This window comes from Petromyzon marinus, chromosome 42 (genome assembly GCF_048934315.1).
Source record: "Petromyzon marinus isolate PM22_M1 ecotype Great Lakes invasive population chromosome 42, UKy_Petmar_22M1.pri1.0, whole genome shotgun sequence".
Classification (NCBI taxonomy): domain Eukaryota; kingdom Metazoa; phylum Chordata; class Hyperoartia; order Petromyzontiformes; family Petromyzontidae; genus Petromyzon; species Petromyzon marinus.
The window spans coordinates 7,608,698-7,629,099 of record NC_133708.1 but is presented as its reverse complement, the minus strand read 5'-3'; the positions used below and the strand labels follow the sequence as shown (position 1 = coordinate 7,629,099).

The window sequence follows — 20,402 nt, the reverse complement described above, 5'->3', positions numbered from 1 at the left end:
TCACATTTAGTTCTCCAACTCTTCAAGGTTGTGACATTCTTCCTCCCAATGGCATCCATCCCACGCCAAAAACGGGACACAGGAGTGTTTCTTTATTTACTTTTGCGGAGTGATTAACATGCTGCGCTACGAACCCGGAGGCCTGAGTTCTGAACCAGTCCTGCACCGCCCCGAGATCAACTCAGCCATATTCGAGCATCCACATGCATTCATGCATTTGTATGTACGAATGTGCATACACACGTGGTGAGTGCTAGTGTAGCGGTTAGCGCGCTCTGCTTCGATTCCAGCTCACGTCCGACATCAGTGACGATAATCTGAACCAGCTGTGGGCCTCACCACCACCTCGTGTGCCGTGCCAGCCTTCAGCCCGCAAGAGGCGAAGAAGGTTATACGGGGGATCTTTGTCTTTATTTTCATTATGGTCGGGACCGGAGTACGTCACTCAGATCCCAAACACGGCCGCTTCTCTTGGCGTGCTCTCGTGAGGCCAAAACCTCCAATTCTGTCGAGGGGAACGTGCACTCGCAAACTGTGCCTGCTGGACTTGCGATCCAGAGGTTCGATCCCATCACCAGGCGCGGCAGGTCACGTGTGGCGGGGTAGACCGTGGGTGCCGCCACCTTTTTTTCTTCTTCTAAAGACGTCCGGCCAGCGGCCAAATGCCCTCTGGAGCTACCCTTGGCGGAGACCCTTCTACCAAGCAGTGGCGGGAGCAAGATACCGCAGCGCTGCGCTTTTCCCTATAACTTCGTGTGCAGGCAGAGAGAAAGAGGCTGATTGTGTCGTTACCACGCCACTCATTACGATTCTAAGAGGCTGATGATGTTATGTGTGCAGCTGCTTGCACAAGCGGTTCCCCATCGCATTCGTGATTCTGTTCATCGCGGCGGCGGTGTTGGTCAGCGCTAACGAGGGAAGTCGTGCGGTGCAATCGCCTTCAACTCCCCAGTGCCCGTGTTGATATCGCATACCACGTAGTGTGCTCAGCACGCCGCACTATGAACCCGAGCCTCCCGAGTTGGATTCCCAGCCGCGGCAAGTGACTGGCGTTACCCTCAATCCCTGTCATCCATGTGCACTGACCAGTGTGGTGAGATTCAACACTTGCGTGTGATGATAGCAGCAGCAATATGTTCAGGAGCTAGAGGTTCTGCTGTTTGCTCTCCACAACGAGAGGGCTTCAGGAGAGAGGAAGAGAAAGTTCGCGTGCTTTTGCAATTCCAATGGTTTACTATATGGTCTCATAGTTTGGGTTGGATGGCCACAATTGCACGGCTGTGGCTCGTGTCTTTCATTTCCATTCACGAAGGAGATGCGCCCATCGGCCTCTTGATGATGTTCCGATGGGGTTGATGGCTCCACCACCAGTGCCTTCGAGGAGGAGTGTCAAAGCCAGGAAGAGGTGCGATGTTGTCGGGGTCACGACTGAGGAGTTTATTCCAGACGTCCGCGTTATTCCAGATGCGGAAGAACGCTCGCAGCATTCTCCCATATCTGGGTGAGATTCTAGGATGGTGACAGCAGCAGCAGCAGGAGCACGATCCCAGAAGGGGGATTGGGACTTGAATTGGAGGCGAGGGACATTGTGGAGGTCCGTGTTGATGGGTAGATTGTCGTTGGCAAGAACATGTGTAAACTCCTTTGCAGTTTGCGCGATATCTCTGGGGATATTTGGCGGATTATTTTTTTTTTGCCAGAACAGGGAGCCAGGGGGTTCGGTTTCAGTTCCAGTGTTGAACTTCTTTCGCACCGTACGTAGCCAACCATGCTGATCGGAGGTGCGGGGGAAGGACAACAAACTAAACACAGAAAGCAGTTCGATAGAAAGGAGTTTTCAATCGAGATTTAAAAGTGCATAGCCCCAGTGGCTTTCTAATATCGGAAGGAGGAGCGTTCCAGACGGCCGCAGAAGCGCATCTGAAAGCGCGCGATGCAGTAACTGCCTTTGTACGATGGCCAGCCAAAAGCCGCGGCCAGGATGACCGGAGTTTGCGTGATGGTTTGTGCTCCACCCGTATTCGCCGCACACTGGAATCACGCCCGGGCCACTGATATTGCGGCCCAAGTTTCCCCACCACTGACCCCACCACTGCCCCGGCACTTGAACTCCCACGGGCAGGCGTCTGCTTTGTATGCCCGTTTTACCACCGCGCGACACGCAACGGATTCGTATTCAGAGGCTTCGCGGCCTCTGTCAATAACTCCGCGCGCGGCTGTCGAAGAACCGGCACTGGGGGGGAAAGGTAAATAAAAAATAAACCGCGTAACTCCTCCCGCACCTTGCGCTATCTGGTGCCCGTCGTTGCACCAGCTGGGTAGTCGGTTGGCAATGAGCTGTGCCCCCCCCCCTCCATCCGGCCCCCCCAAGGGAGTCTCGGATCCCCGGTCTCCCCCCCCCCCCCCCCACGTCGCCCCTACCCCAGCTTAGGCCGACGTGTTGAAGCGCGAGATTGCCGCGTGCTGGTTTTTGTTTTTTTTGGCCACGCTCGCGCGATAACGGCGGTCGTTGCCTTATCTCGCCGTGGATTTGATCACCTCCAGGGGAGGGCCGCGTGGGCATCAACATCCCTCGCAGCTCGGGCATGCGCGCACACAACTTAGACTCGGGGGTGGGAGGGGGGGGGGCACATTTTTCACTTTCACCTTCCCAGTCCCAGGAGCGCCGGGATGGCGAGTCCGGCAGCGGCTGTGCGTGTGCGTCGGGCGTAAAACAATCAACAACAACAAACACGGAAATCCTTCGCGTGCGGTATTTTATAATCCGAAAGCTGAATAGGGAATTTTATTTGAAAGTGTTTTTGCTTTCTTAACTTTTTCGATTCTTCATTTCTACCTGCGAGTCGCATTTGCATTTCAATTAACCAACACATCTTTTTTTTTACGATTCCCACGTTTCTTTTCTTTGCAATTTACGCATGGAGTTGCCGACCGCGACGTGACATCGGGTAACGGTGAGGTTCGGACTCGTGTAGAGGTTTCTTTTTTTTCCGTTGGTTGTTTTAAGTTGCGGCGCTGCAGCCCAAAATCCTAGCGGGGAATTATCTCGAACGGACTGTTACAGGGCTTGGACAAGGCGTTCAACATTGCCATTTTCTCCCCCTGACTTTCTGTCGACTTTTAGACGAAGCGATAACGCCTCGCCATTATCTCCCGAGTTTTGAACCATCCACTGAAGGGGGTGCTGCTGATGAAGATAGCGCCAGCTATTGATATTATTGAACCGGGCTAAACTGCGAAAAACACACACAAAGCCCAATTCTTGTGGAAATTTAATATAAAAGTTAATCTGCCGGTCTGGAAAAAAATATATATATATACTTTGCTGTCAGAATATAATTTGGCGCTGTCGTGCACGTTTGTGGAAATTCAAAAAAAAGGAATTTATAAAGGAACTTGACAGTCAGTGGAGACTTTCTCCCGCAAGTTATATTCCAACTGCGTTGTCGGCGTCGCGACGCAGGAGGCGGGGAAACTTTCGTTCGGAAAATTCTGCAGATATCAGCGCCGTCACCCTGGTACCCAACAGAATGATCTCGGAAGATGCCGCCGTAGAACTGTTTGCTGAGTTCACTTCAATCAACACGCCGAATTTTAGGCACACCGGGGGGGGCATTTAGAAAAGTTATTTTTTTTTAAGTGAAGCGAAAACCAAAACGTTCTACGGAATGTGTTTTCTGCGCAGTCCTAGGTGACCAGGCTAAGACCATTGGCACCAGTTGAGGGCCAAACATCCGGAATTAACCTCAGGATCTCTCATCGTCGCTGGCTGTGATGACTCTCACGCTTGACATGCCTGGCCACTCAGAAGACACACAGGCTGCGTCTCCTCAGACTGGACTCACGCCCAGGCCACTCAGATCGTGTCACCCGCAAGGCTCTGGAAGAGGGATTTCAGTTCGGGCAAGGAACATTAAAAATAACCACTCCATGGTGAAGTTGACGCCGACCAATCGGCAATCGTGACGGACGTCCGCCGAGCCCGTCTGTTCGCGCGACGTGCACAACTCTTCACACACCCGAGAGTATTCGTAACGCGAACCGGCCAGCTGGCTTCACTCAGGACACTCAACATTGCCACACGCCGCGGTCTTCCCGGCACGCGGCGGCGGCGGCGGCGGCGGCGGCGGCGGCGATGGCTTCGGCGAATTTCACGAGCCGCCAATCTCCGGAGATAATCGACAGATCGCATTGGGCCGGAGCCTCGCACGGCTCGGTGGACGCCCCGTGGCCCGAACGTCGTCGTTACAGTCCGAGAGAGCTCTGGCCCCGTGGGCACGGGGACACGATGGCTTTCTGTTTCATCCCGAATATCGCTGGGGGGTCGGGAGGGGGGGGCAGGGGGAAAAAAATAACAACAACTCTTCCACTATTTTCTATTTTAAGGCCATTAAGTCAGCTGGCACGGCACTGGAGGCGTTTTACAGAGTGCGCTGGTACGGCTTGTACAGGAGACAAGGTGTCTGGGTCTGTCTGTCTCTCTGTGTCTGGCTTTTGTGTGTGCGGGGAGCGGTAGTGCAGCGGTTAGCGCGCTGTGCTATGAAGACAGCAACCTGAGGTCGATTCCCGCTCATGGCCAACACCGGTGACTTTTTATCTGAACCGGTCCTGGGCCTCCCCTAGGTCAACTCGGCCTCAAATGAGTACCTGAGTGAAGTATGTAAACATCGCCATTGGGGAGACAAATGCGACCGGGCGTGGTGCTGGCTACCCACCCCCCTCGTGTGCCGTACCGGCCTTCGTAGCTGATTGTCGCTAATATCACTCGCCCCAACAGTCTGTTAAGGCTACACGGCGGACCGTTGTCTTTGTGTGTACGTGTCCAGGACTGCGAGAGTGCATTGGGAGTTGTAGATTTAATGTCCAGCACCTTGGGTGATAGGACAGGCGAGCGAAAGGGGTTTGTGGATGGAGGGGCCGTCGGTACGACCTAAACCAATAAAACGCTGAAGCCTCTCAGCCACGGCATGGCAGTGCCCTGGTGCATTCTTGTTGCCTTTGCGTGCGGTAGCTGCGGATCTTTGTGCGTCACCCCCTTGTGTGCGTGGTCGGTGTTCTCCTGGGTTTCTCCCCTCTCCTCCCGCACGAAGCCAAACCCTCATTCATGGTATTGGCCAAACATGCCAACTCAGGACCCTGCTGAAAGAGAGTCTTGAGCATCATTATTATTGCCATGGTTTTATCGGTAGCACACTAGACTTGGAATCCGACGGTTCAGTCTCCCAACCAACACACGGGCGCCACGGTGGCGGGATGTTAACTACCTCGCCCGCTATACGGGAGATCGTCGGTCCGCTCCCAACCCTGACGCCGTGGGTAAAAAAGGGCTGCAAGGCGCACTTGAATTAAAATGCACGCGTCACTTCACATAGCTCGCGAGCAATCGAGACGAAGGAGACTGTTGAGATGCGGGCGGGAGCGACGCGGTCGGGTTCGACTCGCGTAGCGCCCCGTGCAGTCCGGCACCGGCTCTGTAACACAACGCCAGGGAGCCGGATGCATGAGCGCCGAGCGTTCGAAGGGCAAGGGAGGCATCCTCAATCCTCCCGCCTCTGCCACGGAGACGTCTGACGATAAATGCTTGGACAGGACAAGGAGCAAGAAGCGTGCAGATGCAGGGTCATTGTCCTCCTCCTCCGATGCACTCTCCCTTCCTTTCCCAACATTGCGGTCTTTCGGAAGGGAAACAATAAAAGGAAGGGTTACCTTATTTTTGCTGCTTACAGACATCCTCGACGGACGCGCCGCCTTCCCCAGGTGCCGGGAGAATTGCGGTGTCAGCCGGAATAAAAGGCTCATTCATCACCGAGCCACCGCCGCCGCTTCCTAGCGGCTGCGAGCGCGGGAGATTGTGAGATGCGGTCAGGACGCCCCCTTTGTCTTTACCGCGCCCCGGCACGACACGGAGCCGGAGGGCTACGCGGCTGAGCATCGCGCCATTGTTAGCACCGCGGCACTCGCTAGCACATGGATTGTCATTATCATTATTAGCTAGCTAGCACATGTATTGCCATCATCATTATTAGCTAGCTAGCACAAGGATTGCCATCATCATTATTAGCTAGCGAGCGCATGGATTGTCATCATCATTATTATCTAGCTAGCACGTGGATTGTAACCATCATTATTAGCAAGCTAGCTCATGGATTGTCATTATTATTATTAGCTAGCTATCACATGGATTGTCATAATCATTATTAGCTAGCTAGCACATGGATTGTCATCATCATTATTAGCTAGCTTGCACATGGATTGTCATCATCATTATTAGCAAGCTAGCACGTGGATTGTCATCATCATTATTAGCTATCTAGAAAATGAATTGTCATAATTATTATTAGCTAGCTAGCACATGGATTGTCATCATTATTATTAGCTAGCTAGCACATGGATTGTCATCATCATTATTAGCTAGCTAGCACATGGATTGTCATTATCATTATTAGCTAGCTAGCACATGGATTGTCATCATCATTATTAGCTAGCTATCACATGGATTGTCATCATCATTATTAGCTAGCTAGCACATGGACTGTCGTCATCATTATTAGTAAGCTAACACATGGATTGTCATCATCATTATTAGCTAGCTAACACATGGATTGTCATTATCATTATTAGCTAGCTAGCAAATGGATTGTCATCATCATTATTAGCTAGCTAGCAAATGGATTGTCATCATCATTATTAGATAGCTAACACATGGATTGTCATCATCATTATTAGCAAGCTAGCACATGGATTGTCATCATCATTATTAGCTAACTAGCACATGGACTGTCGTCATCATTATTAGCAAGCTAACACATGGATTGTCATCATCATTATTAGCTAGCTAACACATGGATTGTCATCATCATTATTAGCAAGCTAGCACATGGATTGTCATCTTCATTATTAGCTAGCTAACACAAGGATTGTCATCATCATTATTAGCTAGCTAGCACATGGATTGTCATCATCATTATTAGCTAGCTAACACATGGATTGTCATTATCATTATTAGCTAGCTAACACATGGATTGTAATTATCATTATTAGCTAGCTAGCACATGGATTGTCATTATCATTATTAGCAAGCTAGCACATGGATTTGCATCATCATTATTAGTTAGCTAGCACATGGATTGTCATCATCATTATTAGCTAGCACATGGATTGTCATCATCATCATTATTAGCAAGCTAGCACATGGAGTGTCATCACCGTTATTAGCTAGAACATGGATTGTCATCATCATTATTAGCTAGCTATCACGTGGATTGTCATCATCATTATTAGCTAGCACATGGATTGTCATCATCATTATTACCTAGCTAGCACATGGATTGTCATCATCATTATTACCTAGCTAGCACATGGATTGTCATCATCATTATTACCTAGCTAGCACATGGATTGTCATCATCATTATTAGCAAGATAGCACTTGGATTGTCATCATCATTATTAGCTAGCTAACACATGGATTGTCATCATCATTATTAGCTAGCTAACACATGGATTGTCATCATCATTATTAGCTAGCTAACACATGGATTTTCATTATCATTATTAGCAAGCTAGCACATGGATTGTCATTATCAGTATTAGCTAGCTAACACATGGATTGTCATTATTAGCTAGCTATTACATGGATTGTCATTATCATTATTAGCTAGCTAGCACATGGATTGTCATTTATTATTATTAGCCAGCTAGCACAAGGATTGTCATCATCATAGTTAGCTAGCTAGCGCATGGATTGTCATTTTCATTATTAGCTTGCGAGTACATGGATTTTCATCATCGTTAGCTAACGAGCTCATGGATTATCATCATCATCATCATCGTTCGCAAGCGAGCTCATGGATTGTCATCATGCTCATCATTGTTAGCGAGCAAGCACATGGATTTTCATCATCGTTAGCTGGCTAGCTAGCACATTGATTGTCATCGTCATCGTGAGCTAGCGAGTGAGTGAGGCGTGGTGCCTCGCGTCGAGCCCGGCTGGCCAGAGCAATGAGCCGACTCGCTCGCGACGGGGGCGTCGTGATTGCGGCTGCCTCGCGGTGTGGGCACAGCACCTGCGATTGCGCGTCCAATCTCGCCCGATTTGCGGGCGGGGTCGGTCCACTACTGCCTCTTCCGTCTCTTTCCAGCCTAAAAAAGCTAAACTATGAACCATTTTTAAAATGTATTTACCAGGTAAGGCCCACTGAGCGATATAGCTCTTTTTCAGAAGCGTCCTGGCTACAAATTATACCCCACGAAGGGGCTTACCACGTGGTAATTCATAGCAGCCAAATTTTCTGAATGCACGTTGTTGATTCTAAACGTGGAGAGAGAAACTGAAGGCCCCGGATATAAAAAAAAATCCACGTGACCATGGGGAGAGAGACACGCAAACTCCAAATCTACAGCAGGCTTCACGGTCGGGATGAACCCACGACCTCCTGAATACCAGGCGCGGTAGTAAACATCTCACCACCGTGGCGCCCTTCCGCTACCACGAAGTTGAGCCTGGGTTCGCCTAATCACCGCTGCGTACGTTTTGGCGGCTGTGCTGCGTAGCTGTCAAATGCGTTCTCATTGGAAACGAGGGTTTGGCATTTTGCTCGCAGAAAAAATAAAACATCCACGAGTAGCTCGCAGAATTCCGAAGAAGATTCCAATGTTTGCCCAGGACAGGGGTCGGCGACCCAAATAATAGGAAGAAAATTTTTTCGTCGAATTTGGTGAAAAAACTCAATATTTCTAAATTCGCAACAATGCGCTGTGGTGAAGACGAGACGGTGTTAGCCCTTAAAGAGCCGCACGCGGATTCGGAGCCGACCCTTGGCCCAATACAGCAAGGCGCATTGCATCTGACTGTCTCCAGATCTCAGAAGCCAAGCAGTCTTTGTGCCTGGTTGCAGAATTACCACCACAAATGTTTTTTGTAATGACTGGCTGTGCTCTGCAGCCCTCTGGTGATGTGATTTAAGAGTTGATCTTTAAAAGTTGATCTTTAAGAGTTTAACTTCAAGAGTTGCTCTTTAAGAGTCGCGCTGCACGCTGTCCGTCAACGACGTCCCCAACGCTTCGCTGCCCACGGTGCTGGCATGTTCACTTCCTCAAGACGCTCCTAGCGTGTGGAGCGAAACGTCGGACATTGCACTTAAACGGCAGGTCACAGCAACCGCGAGCGACGCGTCCGGTCGTGCTCAGGTCGGTGTCCGCCTGGGAATAGCGAATGCCGATGGCGTGATGTCGATACGACAACCTGGGAGCACATTTTGGGGGGGGGGACCGAAATATTACACAATCATTCCTGAATGTGAAATCCCGAGTGCACGGAATGTTTGTGTAGGGATAGATATATATATGGCTAAAGGTAATAGATATTTGTTGAGTGCTCGCATGGTGCCACCACCTTTGCGGAGGGGTGGAGAGTGAAAGTGTTCTGAGAGCCGGCGCACGTGACTCCACTGTTGGTCTCATTCATTGCTTTTGACAGCAAACACGTCTTACGTCAATAACAATTCCCTTCATCCTGCCCGCCGATGCCTTCCTAAAACACGCACACACGCGCACACGCGCACGCGGGGGAACGTACAGGCATGTTCACACCCGTACATGGATTGTGATGGTTGTGATCATCATCATCATCATCGTCGTCATCTTTGTTTTCATCGCCATCTGTTGTTGTTACCATTATCACGGTCGTTGTCATCATCATCATCTTAATCATTGGCATCATCATGATCATTGTTGTCATCACTATCATTGTGATCACCATCATAGTCATTGTTATTTTCATCTTGACTTAAAGCCTTCGTGACTGCAGGAATTCATATTCTTTGTGTCGTTCGGTAAAGTCACGTGGATAGGTTAAAATAATAATAAAATAAACAAAAAACTACTACGTTTCGATCGCAACACAAGCGACCGTCATCAGGTGGATAAAAGGGGGGTGGCGGGGGGGGGGGGAAGCCACTAAAGGCGAGCTGTTTTAAAGGTTTAAAATGGGCGTAGCCCAAGCGTCCTGGTATCAGAACGAAGTGGGCGGGGCAAAAGTGCCCTGGGTCCAGCACAAGCGGTGATGGTTATGTTAATGTGAAATCGGAGAGTCAAGAGAAAGGGAGACACAAACAACTTGTGGTACGCCCAGTGCAGGGGCGACACCGCAGGAACTCGAATTGCTCATCCCATCTTTCGCAAAAAAAAAAACTAACATCGGAAGGTGACACGATAGAAACATCGCGGCTAGTTATAATTTTCACGGAAAATTTTGAGACAAATGCCATCCAGGCATCAACTCTCCGTCCGTCCTTGTGGAAGAGGTACGTAGATGACACGTTCGTCATCTGGCCACATGGCCGACCAGCTCTGAACCAATTCCTCAACCACATCAATTCCATACACCCAGCCATAAAATTCACTATGGAGGTGGAAAAGAATGGCAAGACCCCATTGTTGGATGTTCTAATCGAAAAGAGACCAGATGGCTCAATGGGCCACTGTCTACAGGAAAACAACCCATACTGATGCCTACTAAAACCTGACTTCCACCACCATCCATCCTAGAAGAATTCCCTCATCAAACCTCTACACCATAGAGCTCGATGTATCTCCGACCATCATCCACCTAGCCAGTGAACTGAAACACGTGCACCAAGCTCCCAAGATGAATGGATATTCGGACTACACAATCCGTAAATCTATCACCCCAACCGTTGGGAAGGAGCCATCTGAGGACCCAATCAAAACCATCACCTTGCCATACATAGCAGGGGTCACCAAAAATATTTCCAAAATCATGAGCAAACACAAGATCCAGGTTCGATTTAACACAGTGCATGAAATTCATGATCTAATCCCATCTGTGAAGGATGTGATCCCTGACATGCAATACCCCGGCGTCTACAATCTATGCTGGTTCTGCGGCAGTTGTTACATTGGGGAAACTAAGCTACATGTCTCGGACCGTGTTCGTGAGCATAAGGCAGATTTGAAACACGGTTGGCTCACACGAAATTGATTTCTCTAAGACGAAGGTACTTTGCAAACCCACTGGCTATCAACAAATATTCGTTCATGAAGCCATCCATATATACTGACACAGACACAGTTTCAACCGAGAGGATGGGTACAGAGTCACCAATCATTGTAAGGACGTCATTAACCAGTTTAAGTCATAACTAGCTGTGATGTGTCCATCTTGTCACCTTCCGATGTTAGTTTTATTTTACTAAAGATGGGACAAGCAATTCCAGTTCCTGCGGTGTCGCCTCTGCATTGGGCGTACCACAAGTTGTTTGTGTCTACCTTTCTCTTGATTCGCCGATTTCACATTAACATAACCATCACCGCTTGTGCTGGACCCAGGGCACTTGTGCCCCGCCCACTTCGTTCTGATACCAGGACGCTTGGGCTACGCCCATTTTAAACCTTTAAAACAGCTCGCCTTGTGTTGCGAACGAAACGTCGTAGTTTATTTATTTAATGATCTTTTTAACCTATCTACGTGACTTTACCGTACGACCCAAAGAATATGAATTCCTGCAGTCGTGAAAGATTAAAGTCAAGATGAAAATAACAATGATGATGATCACAATGAGAGAGATGACAACAATGATCATGATGATGCCAATGATTAAGATGATGATGATGATGACAACGACCGTGATAATGGTAACAACAACAGACGGCGTTGACAACAACGACGACGATCGTGATGATGATGATCACAACCATCACAATCTATGCACGGGTGTGTACATGCGTGTGCGTGCCCCCGTGTGCGCGTGCGTGTGCGTGTTTTAGGAAGGAATCGGCGGGCAGGATGAAAGGAATTGTTAGTGATGTCGGGCGTGTTTGCTGTCAAAAGCAATGAATGAGACCGGCAGCGGAGTTACATGCGCCGACTCTCAGAACACTTTCACTCTGAGAATCTCCACAAAGCTGGTGGCACCATGCGAGCACTGAATATACCGAAAGACCCAAATAATGTGTTATTTTGATCCTTATCATCGTCATCATCCTATTCATTGTCATCGTTATTGTTATCGTCATCGTTGTCATAATCTTCACCATCGCCATTATTATACTTACCGTTATCATCATCATCATCATTATTAGTATCTTTCTTATCTTTGTCGTTATCATCGTCATAATCGTCAGCTTTGTTGTGATTGTCATAATCTAATTTTGACGTAAAACTTTCGTGACTGCAGGGATTCATATTTTTTGGTGCTTTCGGTAAAGTCACGTAGATAGAAAACATTATAATAATAAAGTGAATTAAAATGAAAATTAAAAAAATATATATGAATATAATACAAATATATTTTTAAAATATACATTTATTATTTTCATTTCTATTAACTTTATTCGTATTGTTTTTTCTATCTACGTTACTTTACTAAAAGAACCAAAGAATATAATCAGAGTTATCTTCATTGCCATGCCATCATCATCACTGTGTAATGCGGGTTGTTAAAAGACCAGTGAATGGGAGGCCAGGGCCAATCAGATATCAGTCTCAACTGATGTAAGCCGTGGTCGGGAATCGAACTCACGTTCAGAGCACTCCACCGTGACATATCCAGCTGTCCATAATAATGTCTACCTGTCATCTCCCAAACAACTCATTTATCTATCTCCTTCAAACGACAGTCATTGTCTCTTTGATTACATTGTCTCTCCGTCTAGATTCACGTATATAGCTTGACTCTTCATCTCTTGACGTATTTTGTTTATCGCTCCGATCGGTGCAGGTTGGTAAAATATGGATAGCAAGGTGCGGGGTGGTGGTACGCGGGGCCGGTTCAGATATCACTCACCCCTGACGTTTAGACAACGCACAAGTGCCCATTTACGACTGAGTCGACTTTGGGAGAGGCCCAGGACCGTTTCAGATATTCCCCACCGATGTTAGCCACGACCGGGTGATCGAACCCGTGGGAAGGCTGGTTCGTAGCGCACGTAACCACACCTCCGCAGCACCCTCGTCCCCGCAACCTGACGATGCAGGTCTATGAAGGCGCCGTGCGCGCTGGCTTTTGCATGTTTTAGGCCCAGAGTGAGCCTTCAAAGCCTACTGGCCGAGATGAACACCAACTGTGCAGCCTGCTGTTGTCTCATCAGCCTCTCCTCATGGCTCCTACAGATCGCAGCATCGTCCCTCCCCTTGGCTCTCCCAGGGCCCTGAGCGCCATTTAAGCTCGAATTGGAGCCTACTTGCGTCCATATGAATCGAGAACAAAGCCAAAATTTGTTTTGTAATATTTTCTATATATATACACAATCCCTGGGTGCTTCCAACGCTAGCGGCAATAATGTCCTAGGTCGGAGGGCATTCTGTGTGAATTTTAGAAAGATGCTTGGCTGAAAGATCCCTGCGTATGCTTTCGCCACCAATATCATCCATAATATATATTTTTTATCATCATAATAGAGGAACGAAACAGGAGGATTTCTCCACAAATCTGGCTGTCACCTGGTGATGCTAGTCGTAATTACTGGCGAAACGTCGTACTAGTAACACACCGTTGTGCTATACTAGTAACGAATTGGCATGTTCTGTTTACGTGACAAACATTGCTGACGGGCTGTGTCGGGTGGTGGCTGGTTTAACGACGCATTTATATATTTACGCGATCAAACCCAACAAAACCTCTGTTATGGAGTTCTTGCGAATGTTGCGTTGTCTTTTGGAGAGAAGCGAGGAAGGAGAAGTAAAACTGCAACCCCGTGACAGGTGACCAAGCGAGCTGAGGGATCAAAGCAGTGGACTGGTACCCTCTGAGTTTGAATCTAGGGTTCAGCCACGGTGGCGAGATGTTGTCTCCCTCGCCTGGTATACAGGAGGCCGTGTGTTCGGTCCCTGCTGTATATTTGGAGTTTGTTGGTTCTCCCCATGGTCGTGTGGATTTTTCTCCAGCTCCTCGAGATTTCCCCCTCCACATTTAGGATCAACATGCGTTTTGAGTATTTGGCTGCTATACATTTCCACGTGATAAGCCAATTCGTCGAGTTATCATTTGTGGCCAGGTCGCTTCTGAAAAAAAGTGCTAAAAGGTAAGTGGGCTTCACCTGGTAAATAAAATAGTTTTATTTCGTTTAGATTAAACCGGATTTCTCAAGTGTGAGTGAGTTGATGGTCTCAGCCCGGTTGCCACTAACTGCATACAAGCAAGCATTTGTGTTTATTTTAAGTTACTTTGTCTAAATCACAGCTTTCCGAGAAATTATTAACATCAGTTTGACTGCCATGTGGAAAGAGTAAAGTGTCCGCCTTAGTAAGGGATTTTTTTTGTTGCAATGTGTCCTATGATAGGCTCTCAGAAGTAGCTCTTTGGTATCTTCTTCCACGGGATGTCTCTAATGAAAGGAAGATGATGCATCACTCTGCCGGATGGATCCATCACCTCGCAATGTGGTGTCAGTGTGTGCAACTGTTATGCAATTGTGCAAAAAATACAGAGAACTAAAAAAAACATGGAAGATCACGATAGTTTACAGCTATCATAGGGAGAGCTGTAAACTTTTTTCACGGTGCACGATTGACCATGAAATTGTGTTTGCTGATAACGGACCAACAAACATTCTGCTTCTTAGGCCTGGTAATCTGATGATAGCAAAGCAACAAAATAAATAAAACAACTCCCAACACCTTCATCTCAAATAAACTACTACCCCCCCAAAAAAACGATGTTCAGGTACGTCGTGGATGCAATCTTACGCTGACGACCCGTAAAATGTAGATAAGGGTTTTTAATCACCAGGGAACGACAAAGCACATCAAGGAATGTTTAGGGGCTATTTATTTATTTATTCCTTCTCGTCTCGACTCTTTGTTGTTGATACCTTTCTAACCGGCGTGCCCAGTGTAACAGGAGCCGTTTTGAGGATGTGGGAAGGCTGACATTAATCTACCGGATCAAAGGGCCCAATCAATTATACATGCCATGGTGTGGTTACCTTGACACCAACTCTCTTTTCAACATTATAATGCAGTCCGCCAGGAGATCATATACCCACGTGATGGATTTTGCTGATTTACCAGCGTTTAAAGTTGAGGTTTTTTTTCAGGTTGGTAAAAAAGAAAAATCCTTACAGATCATCGTACATACCAAATGTGCCCGGCTTCGATTGTCTTATTTCCCAAGTCTCTAAAAAACAACCAAGAATGTTAACGAGCGCTCGAATGATTGATGCTCAATCTCATGGAGTAGCATTATTATGATTATTTCCAGGCGTGCAACCGGTTTGTCAATTAATGCGAGCGCTTTGGAGCATCGTTAATTTTTTTTTTGCCGCGTGAAACGGCACGCGGCAAGTCTCGCTGTGATTTATGCACAGTATTTCGTAATTTGTGTCATGTTCCGAACAGGAGTGTAAAAGTCACAATTGGTTGTAGGAAAATCGATTCCGTCTGAGCATGGCTGTATTGTCTCTGTCAGCTGCTGGCGCCACGTTAACATATTACCACGCAACGCACAGTAAGAACACAAGGTTCCGAAAGAACATCAATTCCAACTTTTCAAGTGCCTAGATGCGTGCACGGTATCATGAACCGAAGCATTGATATCAATCAATAAACTGTTCCACCACCGAATCATGAATATGTATGAGGATATTTTTGTGAGCGTTCACAATGTGCATTGCAACGCAATTTCTTCAGTTCATCTTTAATAAAATGCACAATAGCATCAGATATTCTGTCCACGTTACAAAGTGTCTATGGCTCCTGCGTCATTGTGTCAAACAACCTTCAGTACTGAGAGGGATCCATAATAGAGGTGTTTTTTGGTTAGATAGCGTAAATATAAATGCGTCGTCAAACCCGCCACCACCCAACGCAGCCAATTAGTTAGGCTTTTCACGTAAACAAAACTTGCCAATTAGTTACTTCTTCAGCACACCAGTGTGTTGGAGAGTAAACTCACGAAATTGTAACTTTATAACTGTACATTTTGGCAAATTTAAAGCAAAAATACCCGCGAATTACTCGATTCAAATGAACAGAGCAATGCCTCACCGCCGAGTGAGGACACCTAGACGGAGCCTCCTGAATAATCTGTGAGGCTTTCCTGGGTAAACAATCGTAACAACAACAATAATACGTTAATCATATTTTTTTTGTATTGTTATTGAGGTATGTATGTGTGTGTGTGGTGTTTAACGCCAATGACAGAGGCCTTGAACAACTGTGATAATTAGCATTTTAAAAAAAAAAAATCTAAAGCCTCCAAAACATCCGCTGGGACCGTGGCGTGCAAATACGTCGGCAATTAGCGAAGCTTCTGAAGACGGGAGGGAGGTTAGACACGAGGCTGAGCAGCCCAGCGGTTGGCGGTGGGGCACTGAACGCCCGCGGTGGAGGAGTGAGGTGGGGAGGAGGCACAGTGCCGGGGTTGGGGGGTCAAGATGGAATGAGGAGATGCCGAGGTGCGTCCACGCAACGTCCTCGCTTAGCGCGCGGCGACGTTCACACTGCAACGCGGTTTCGCTGTAACGCCGTTCTTGCAGGAGGGAACTACTTTTCGCGCGACGCGGAGCGCACGCGCCGCTACGACGTGGAACGCGCGCACCGTGATGACGCGGTTTCTTAGCAGTCGACGAAGAACTACTTTCATGAGCTGCACGGCTGAGTTAGTGTGATACGGTGACGCGGAGTGATACGGTGACGCGGAGTGATACAGTAACGCGGCAGCGGTACCCCCGGTTATTTGTCCCGCCATCTCACTGCGTGGTGCGTAGTCGTAGTGATGCGTTGCGTCTTGCCGAACTTTATCGTTACATCACTTATGGAGATATTGTTTCCGCTTAATGCGTTTTTCCGCTTAACGCGTTCAACGAGAACCTACTGTATCCAATTTAAATAGCTGACAAGTTAATGTTCAGCATTTCTGGCCCCTTCCATGCCCATAAAATTCAAGTTAAACGCATTTGCGAAGGTCCATGAGCTTATAGCTGCCACCTGTCCAGGTGTGGCTTGGTCCCCAATCCGGGAATTGGCGTCTGTGTCCGGGTGGCAGGAATCGACCTGGACAAAGATCCGGTCCCCGGTATCGTCGCGTTGAACTTTATTGGAGGACACTTCACACCTTTGGTAATGCGTCTCGGGTGGGTGTCGAGACGTGTGTCCGGGCTTGGGTCTGCAGTGGTGAAAGGTGGCAACGTTCAGAAGCTCTCGGCCTTGTCCAGACCACCGGCTCAAAAGAACTGAACGTGCGGCCGAGCCGCCGCCACAATGCGGCTCATCGCAGAGCAGGCGGCGGCGGAGAGACGCGACTGTCGACGGGTTTCGTCCTCATTTGGGACTCGTCAGCAATGGAGCCATCGATGTTCACCGCCGCCACATGCCCCGTATATACGGAATAGGAGGCTCATTAGCACTCCCCTAAGGGCAACAATGATCGCCGTGTCAACGTAGAGCCGTGCGTAATCCGCTTCGTAGCTGGTGGCGGTGCGGTGGTGGTGGTGGTGTGGTGGTGGGTGTTGGTTGTGGTGCGGTGTTGGTGGTGTGGTGGTGGTGGGTGGTGGTAGTGCGGTGGTGGTAGTGCGGTGTTGGTGGTGGGTGTTGGTGGTGCGGTGTTGGTGTGGGGTGTTGGTGGTGAGTTGGTGGTGCGGTGTTGGTGGTGAGTGGTGGTGGTGGGTGTTGGTGGTGCGGTGTTGGTGGTGAGTGGTGGTGGTGTTGGTGGTGATGTGTTGGTAGTGGGTGTTGGTGGTGAGTGTTGGTGGTGGTGTTGGTGGTGAGTTGGTGGTGGTGTTGGTGGTGAGTGGTGTTGGTGGTGCGGTGTTGGTAGTGGGTGGTGGTGGTGAGTATTGGTGGTGGTGTTGCTGGTGCGGTGTTGGTGGTGATGTGTTGGTGGTGAGTGGTGGTGCGGTGTTGGTGGTGGTGTTGGTGGTGCGGTGTTGGTGGTGAGTGTTGGTGGTGAGTGTTGGTGGTGGTGTTGGTGGTGAGTGTTGGTGGTGGTGTTGGTGGTGGTGTTGGTGGTGGTGTTGGTGGTGAGTGGTGGTGTTGGTGGTGCGGTGTTGGTGGTGGTGTTGGTGGTGGTGTTGGTGGTGAGTGGTGGTGTTGGTGGTGCGGTGTTGGTAGTGGGTGTTGGTGGTGAGTGTTGGTGGTGAGTGTTGGTGGTGCGGTGTTGGTGTTGGTGGTGCGGTGTTGGTGGTGAGTGTTAGTGGTGGTGTTGGTGGTGAGTGTTGGTGGTGGTGTTGCTGGTGCGGTGTGTAAAACGCCAGCACTCGGGGGGGAGATAAACGTGGTCGGTGGTGGTGCTTTGCCGTACCAGCACTGCGTGGGCCGTATGCCACTCAATAGCTGCTCGCTGACAGATCTTACCGCAGCAGCCAAGAAGGCCGTGCGGAGGCGGGGAGGGGGATCTTCATTCTTACACGTGTGTGTTGATACACACGTGTGTGTGCTTTTATACACACACGTGCGTATGAAAACACACACATACGTGTGCACGTGTGTGTGTGTTCATACACACATGTGTGTGGCGTACATGCGTGCGTGTGCGTGGAGCACATTTGTCGCATTAGGTGTCGAATGAATCAATATTCTCGAGTGTGTGGAGCATATTGCTGAACACAACAGATATCCGTTGCTATTTGTCACCGGCAATGGTGAAAATAAATATCCACTCTCCCGTACATCGATTCCCTTGCAAAAAGGCCATTGCCCCATTTGTTCCTCTCTTTTTCCGAAATAACATTGCCAAGAAACGCGAGACGGCAAATCTTAAATTATAACGCACACGAGGACCTTTCATATACAAAGAGAAATAAGGCAAAGTGAAATGGATGTGTCTTTTCACGTCTGCCTTTTCTTTTCACGAGAGAGAGAGAGAGGAAATAATTCAAATAAATAGCCACAGCGTGACAAGTGCCTTCGGAAAAGAAATGCGCCCATGTGGCCTCCAGAATATCGTTGTTTAATCACCGCACACTGGCTGCTACGACATAAGGACGTGTGTTGAACTTCTTTCGCACCGTACGTGAACCAGCCGTGTTGATCGGAGGTGGCGGTCATCTGTTAGCCGTGGGTTGGTGGATCACATCTCGCCACGGTGCAAGATGTTGACGACCTCGCGCGGCACACAGGAGGTCGTGGGTTCGATCCCGACCCTGACGCCTTTATATTTGGAGTTTGCGTGGCCACGTAGATTGTTTTCCTAGTCCTCCCGTTTTTCCTTCCACATTTATAATCATCCGCTTGGAGTATTTGGTTGCTATAAATGTCCACACGATAAGCTACTTCATTGAGCTATCATTTGTGGCCTGCTCGTTTGTTAAAAAGAGCTACATAGCTCAGTAAGCCTTATGCGGTAAAAATAAAACATGGTTTAGTTTCGTCGTGTTTGAGAGACAGGGCCGTTCTAGCCATGCGCGGTGCACGGTGCCATCCTCACCCTCCTCCACCCACCTCCTCCACCATGGGGCACCACCGCCCCACCAACCCCGTGAGCCGCCAGCGACGTCAACTCCACGTCGCCCCGCCAACATCGCCCGCCTTGCCACGCCATCACCGCGTGACGCCGGTGCCGTCTGCCCGCGCGTGTGCGACGTTCGCGCGTGCGCAGGCGAGGAGCGGATCGGCGTGAACGCGACGTACGAGCAGGAGGGCAAGGTGCAGTTCGTGATCGACGCGGTGTACTCGATGGCGCACGCGCTGCACAGCATGCACCTGGAGCTGTGCCCCGAGTACGTGGGGCTGTGCCCGCGCATGGACCCCGTCAACGGGCGCGAGCTGCTCAACTACATCCGCAGGGTGAACTTCACCGGTGAGTCGTCGCCCGTCTCTTACCAAGCCGCCTTCGACTCCTCTCCTCGCCCGGCCGCGCACTTTTCCAACGAGCAAGCCACCTGCACACGGAACTCGGCTGGTGAAATAAGATTATATATTTTTTTGTTTCAGTTGAATTTTCACTGGCTTCGTCACTCCATCTCCCCGATTCGGAAGTTTCAGAGGTTTCCTCCCCCATCGAGTGAAGCCCGTTGAGCCGAGAAGCTCCTTTTTCAAGGCCCACTCGGCCGGCAGTAAAGATCAAATCATTCGACAATTTAGCAGATTTAAAAAAAAATTGGATAATAGCTAAAAAATTCGCTGCAAAAGTTACACTCACACGCAAAACGAAGTGATTTTTTTTACATATCTAAAAGAGTCAGTTTAAATGAGGACAGAGATGGTAAAAATGGAGATGCCAGGAGATAAAACTGAGGTCGTTCCAAAACTTTTCGTGCAGCCACGTTCAATTCCCTCGATCCAAATTGCGTGCGACATCTGGGGAACTGTTAGCAGACAATCAGACGCGCGTTGCTGATTATATCCTCTCGCGCGTGCTTCATTCCTTGGCTGCTGCTCCGTTATTGTCCTTGCCCCGTCACCCATCTCACGCCGTCCTTCCCAAGCACCCACTCGCTTTTCTT

At 48.9% G+C, this 20,402-nt stretch overlaps 1 protein-coding gene across 4 annotated transcripts in view; it reads left to right on the top strand.

Moving 5' to 3' along the window:
• Nucleotides 1-20,402, top strand: part of LOC116951132 (metabotropic glutamate receptor 8-like) — a 253,016-nt gene that overhangs the window by 143,714 nt on the left and 88,900 nt on the right. For all 4 annotated transcript variants that reach the window (XM_076073489.1, XM_032969575.2, XM_032969576.2 and 1 more), the window contains one exon: nt 19,556-19,756. In XM_076073489.1, the coding sequence (XP_075929604.1) occupies nt 19,556-19,756 (201 nt within the window). The remainder of the gene's footprint in view (nt 1-19,555; nt 19,757-20,402) is intronic.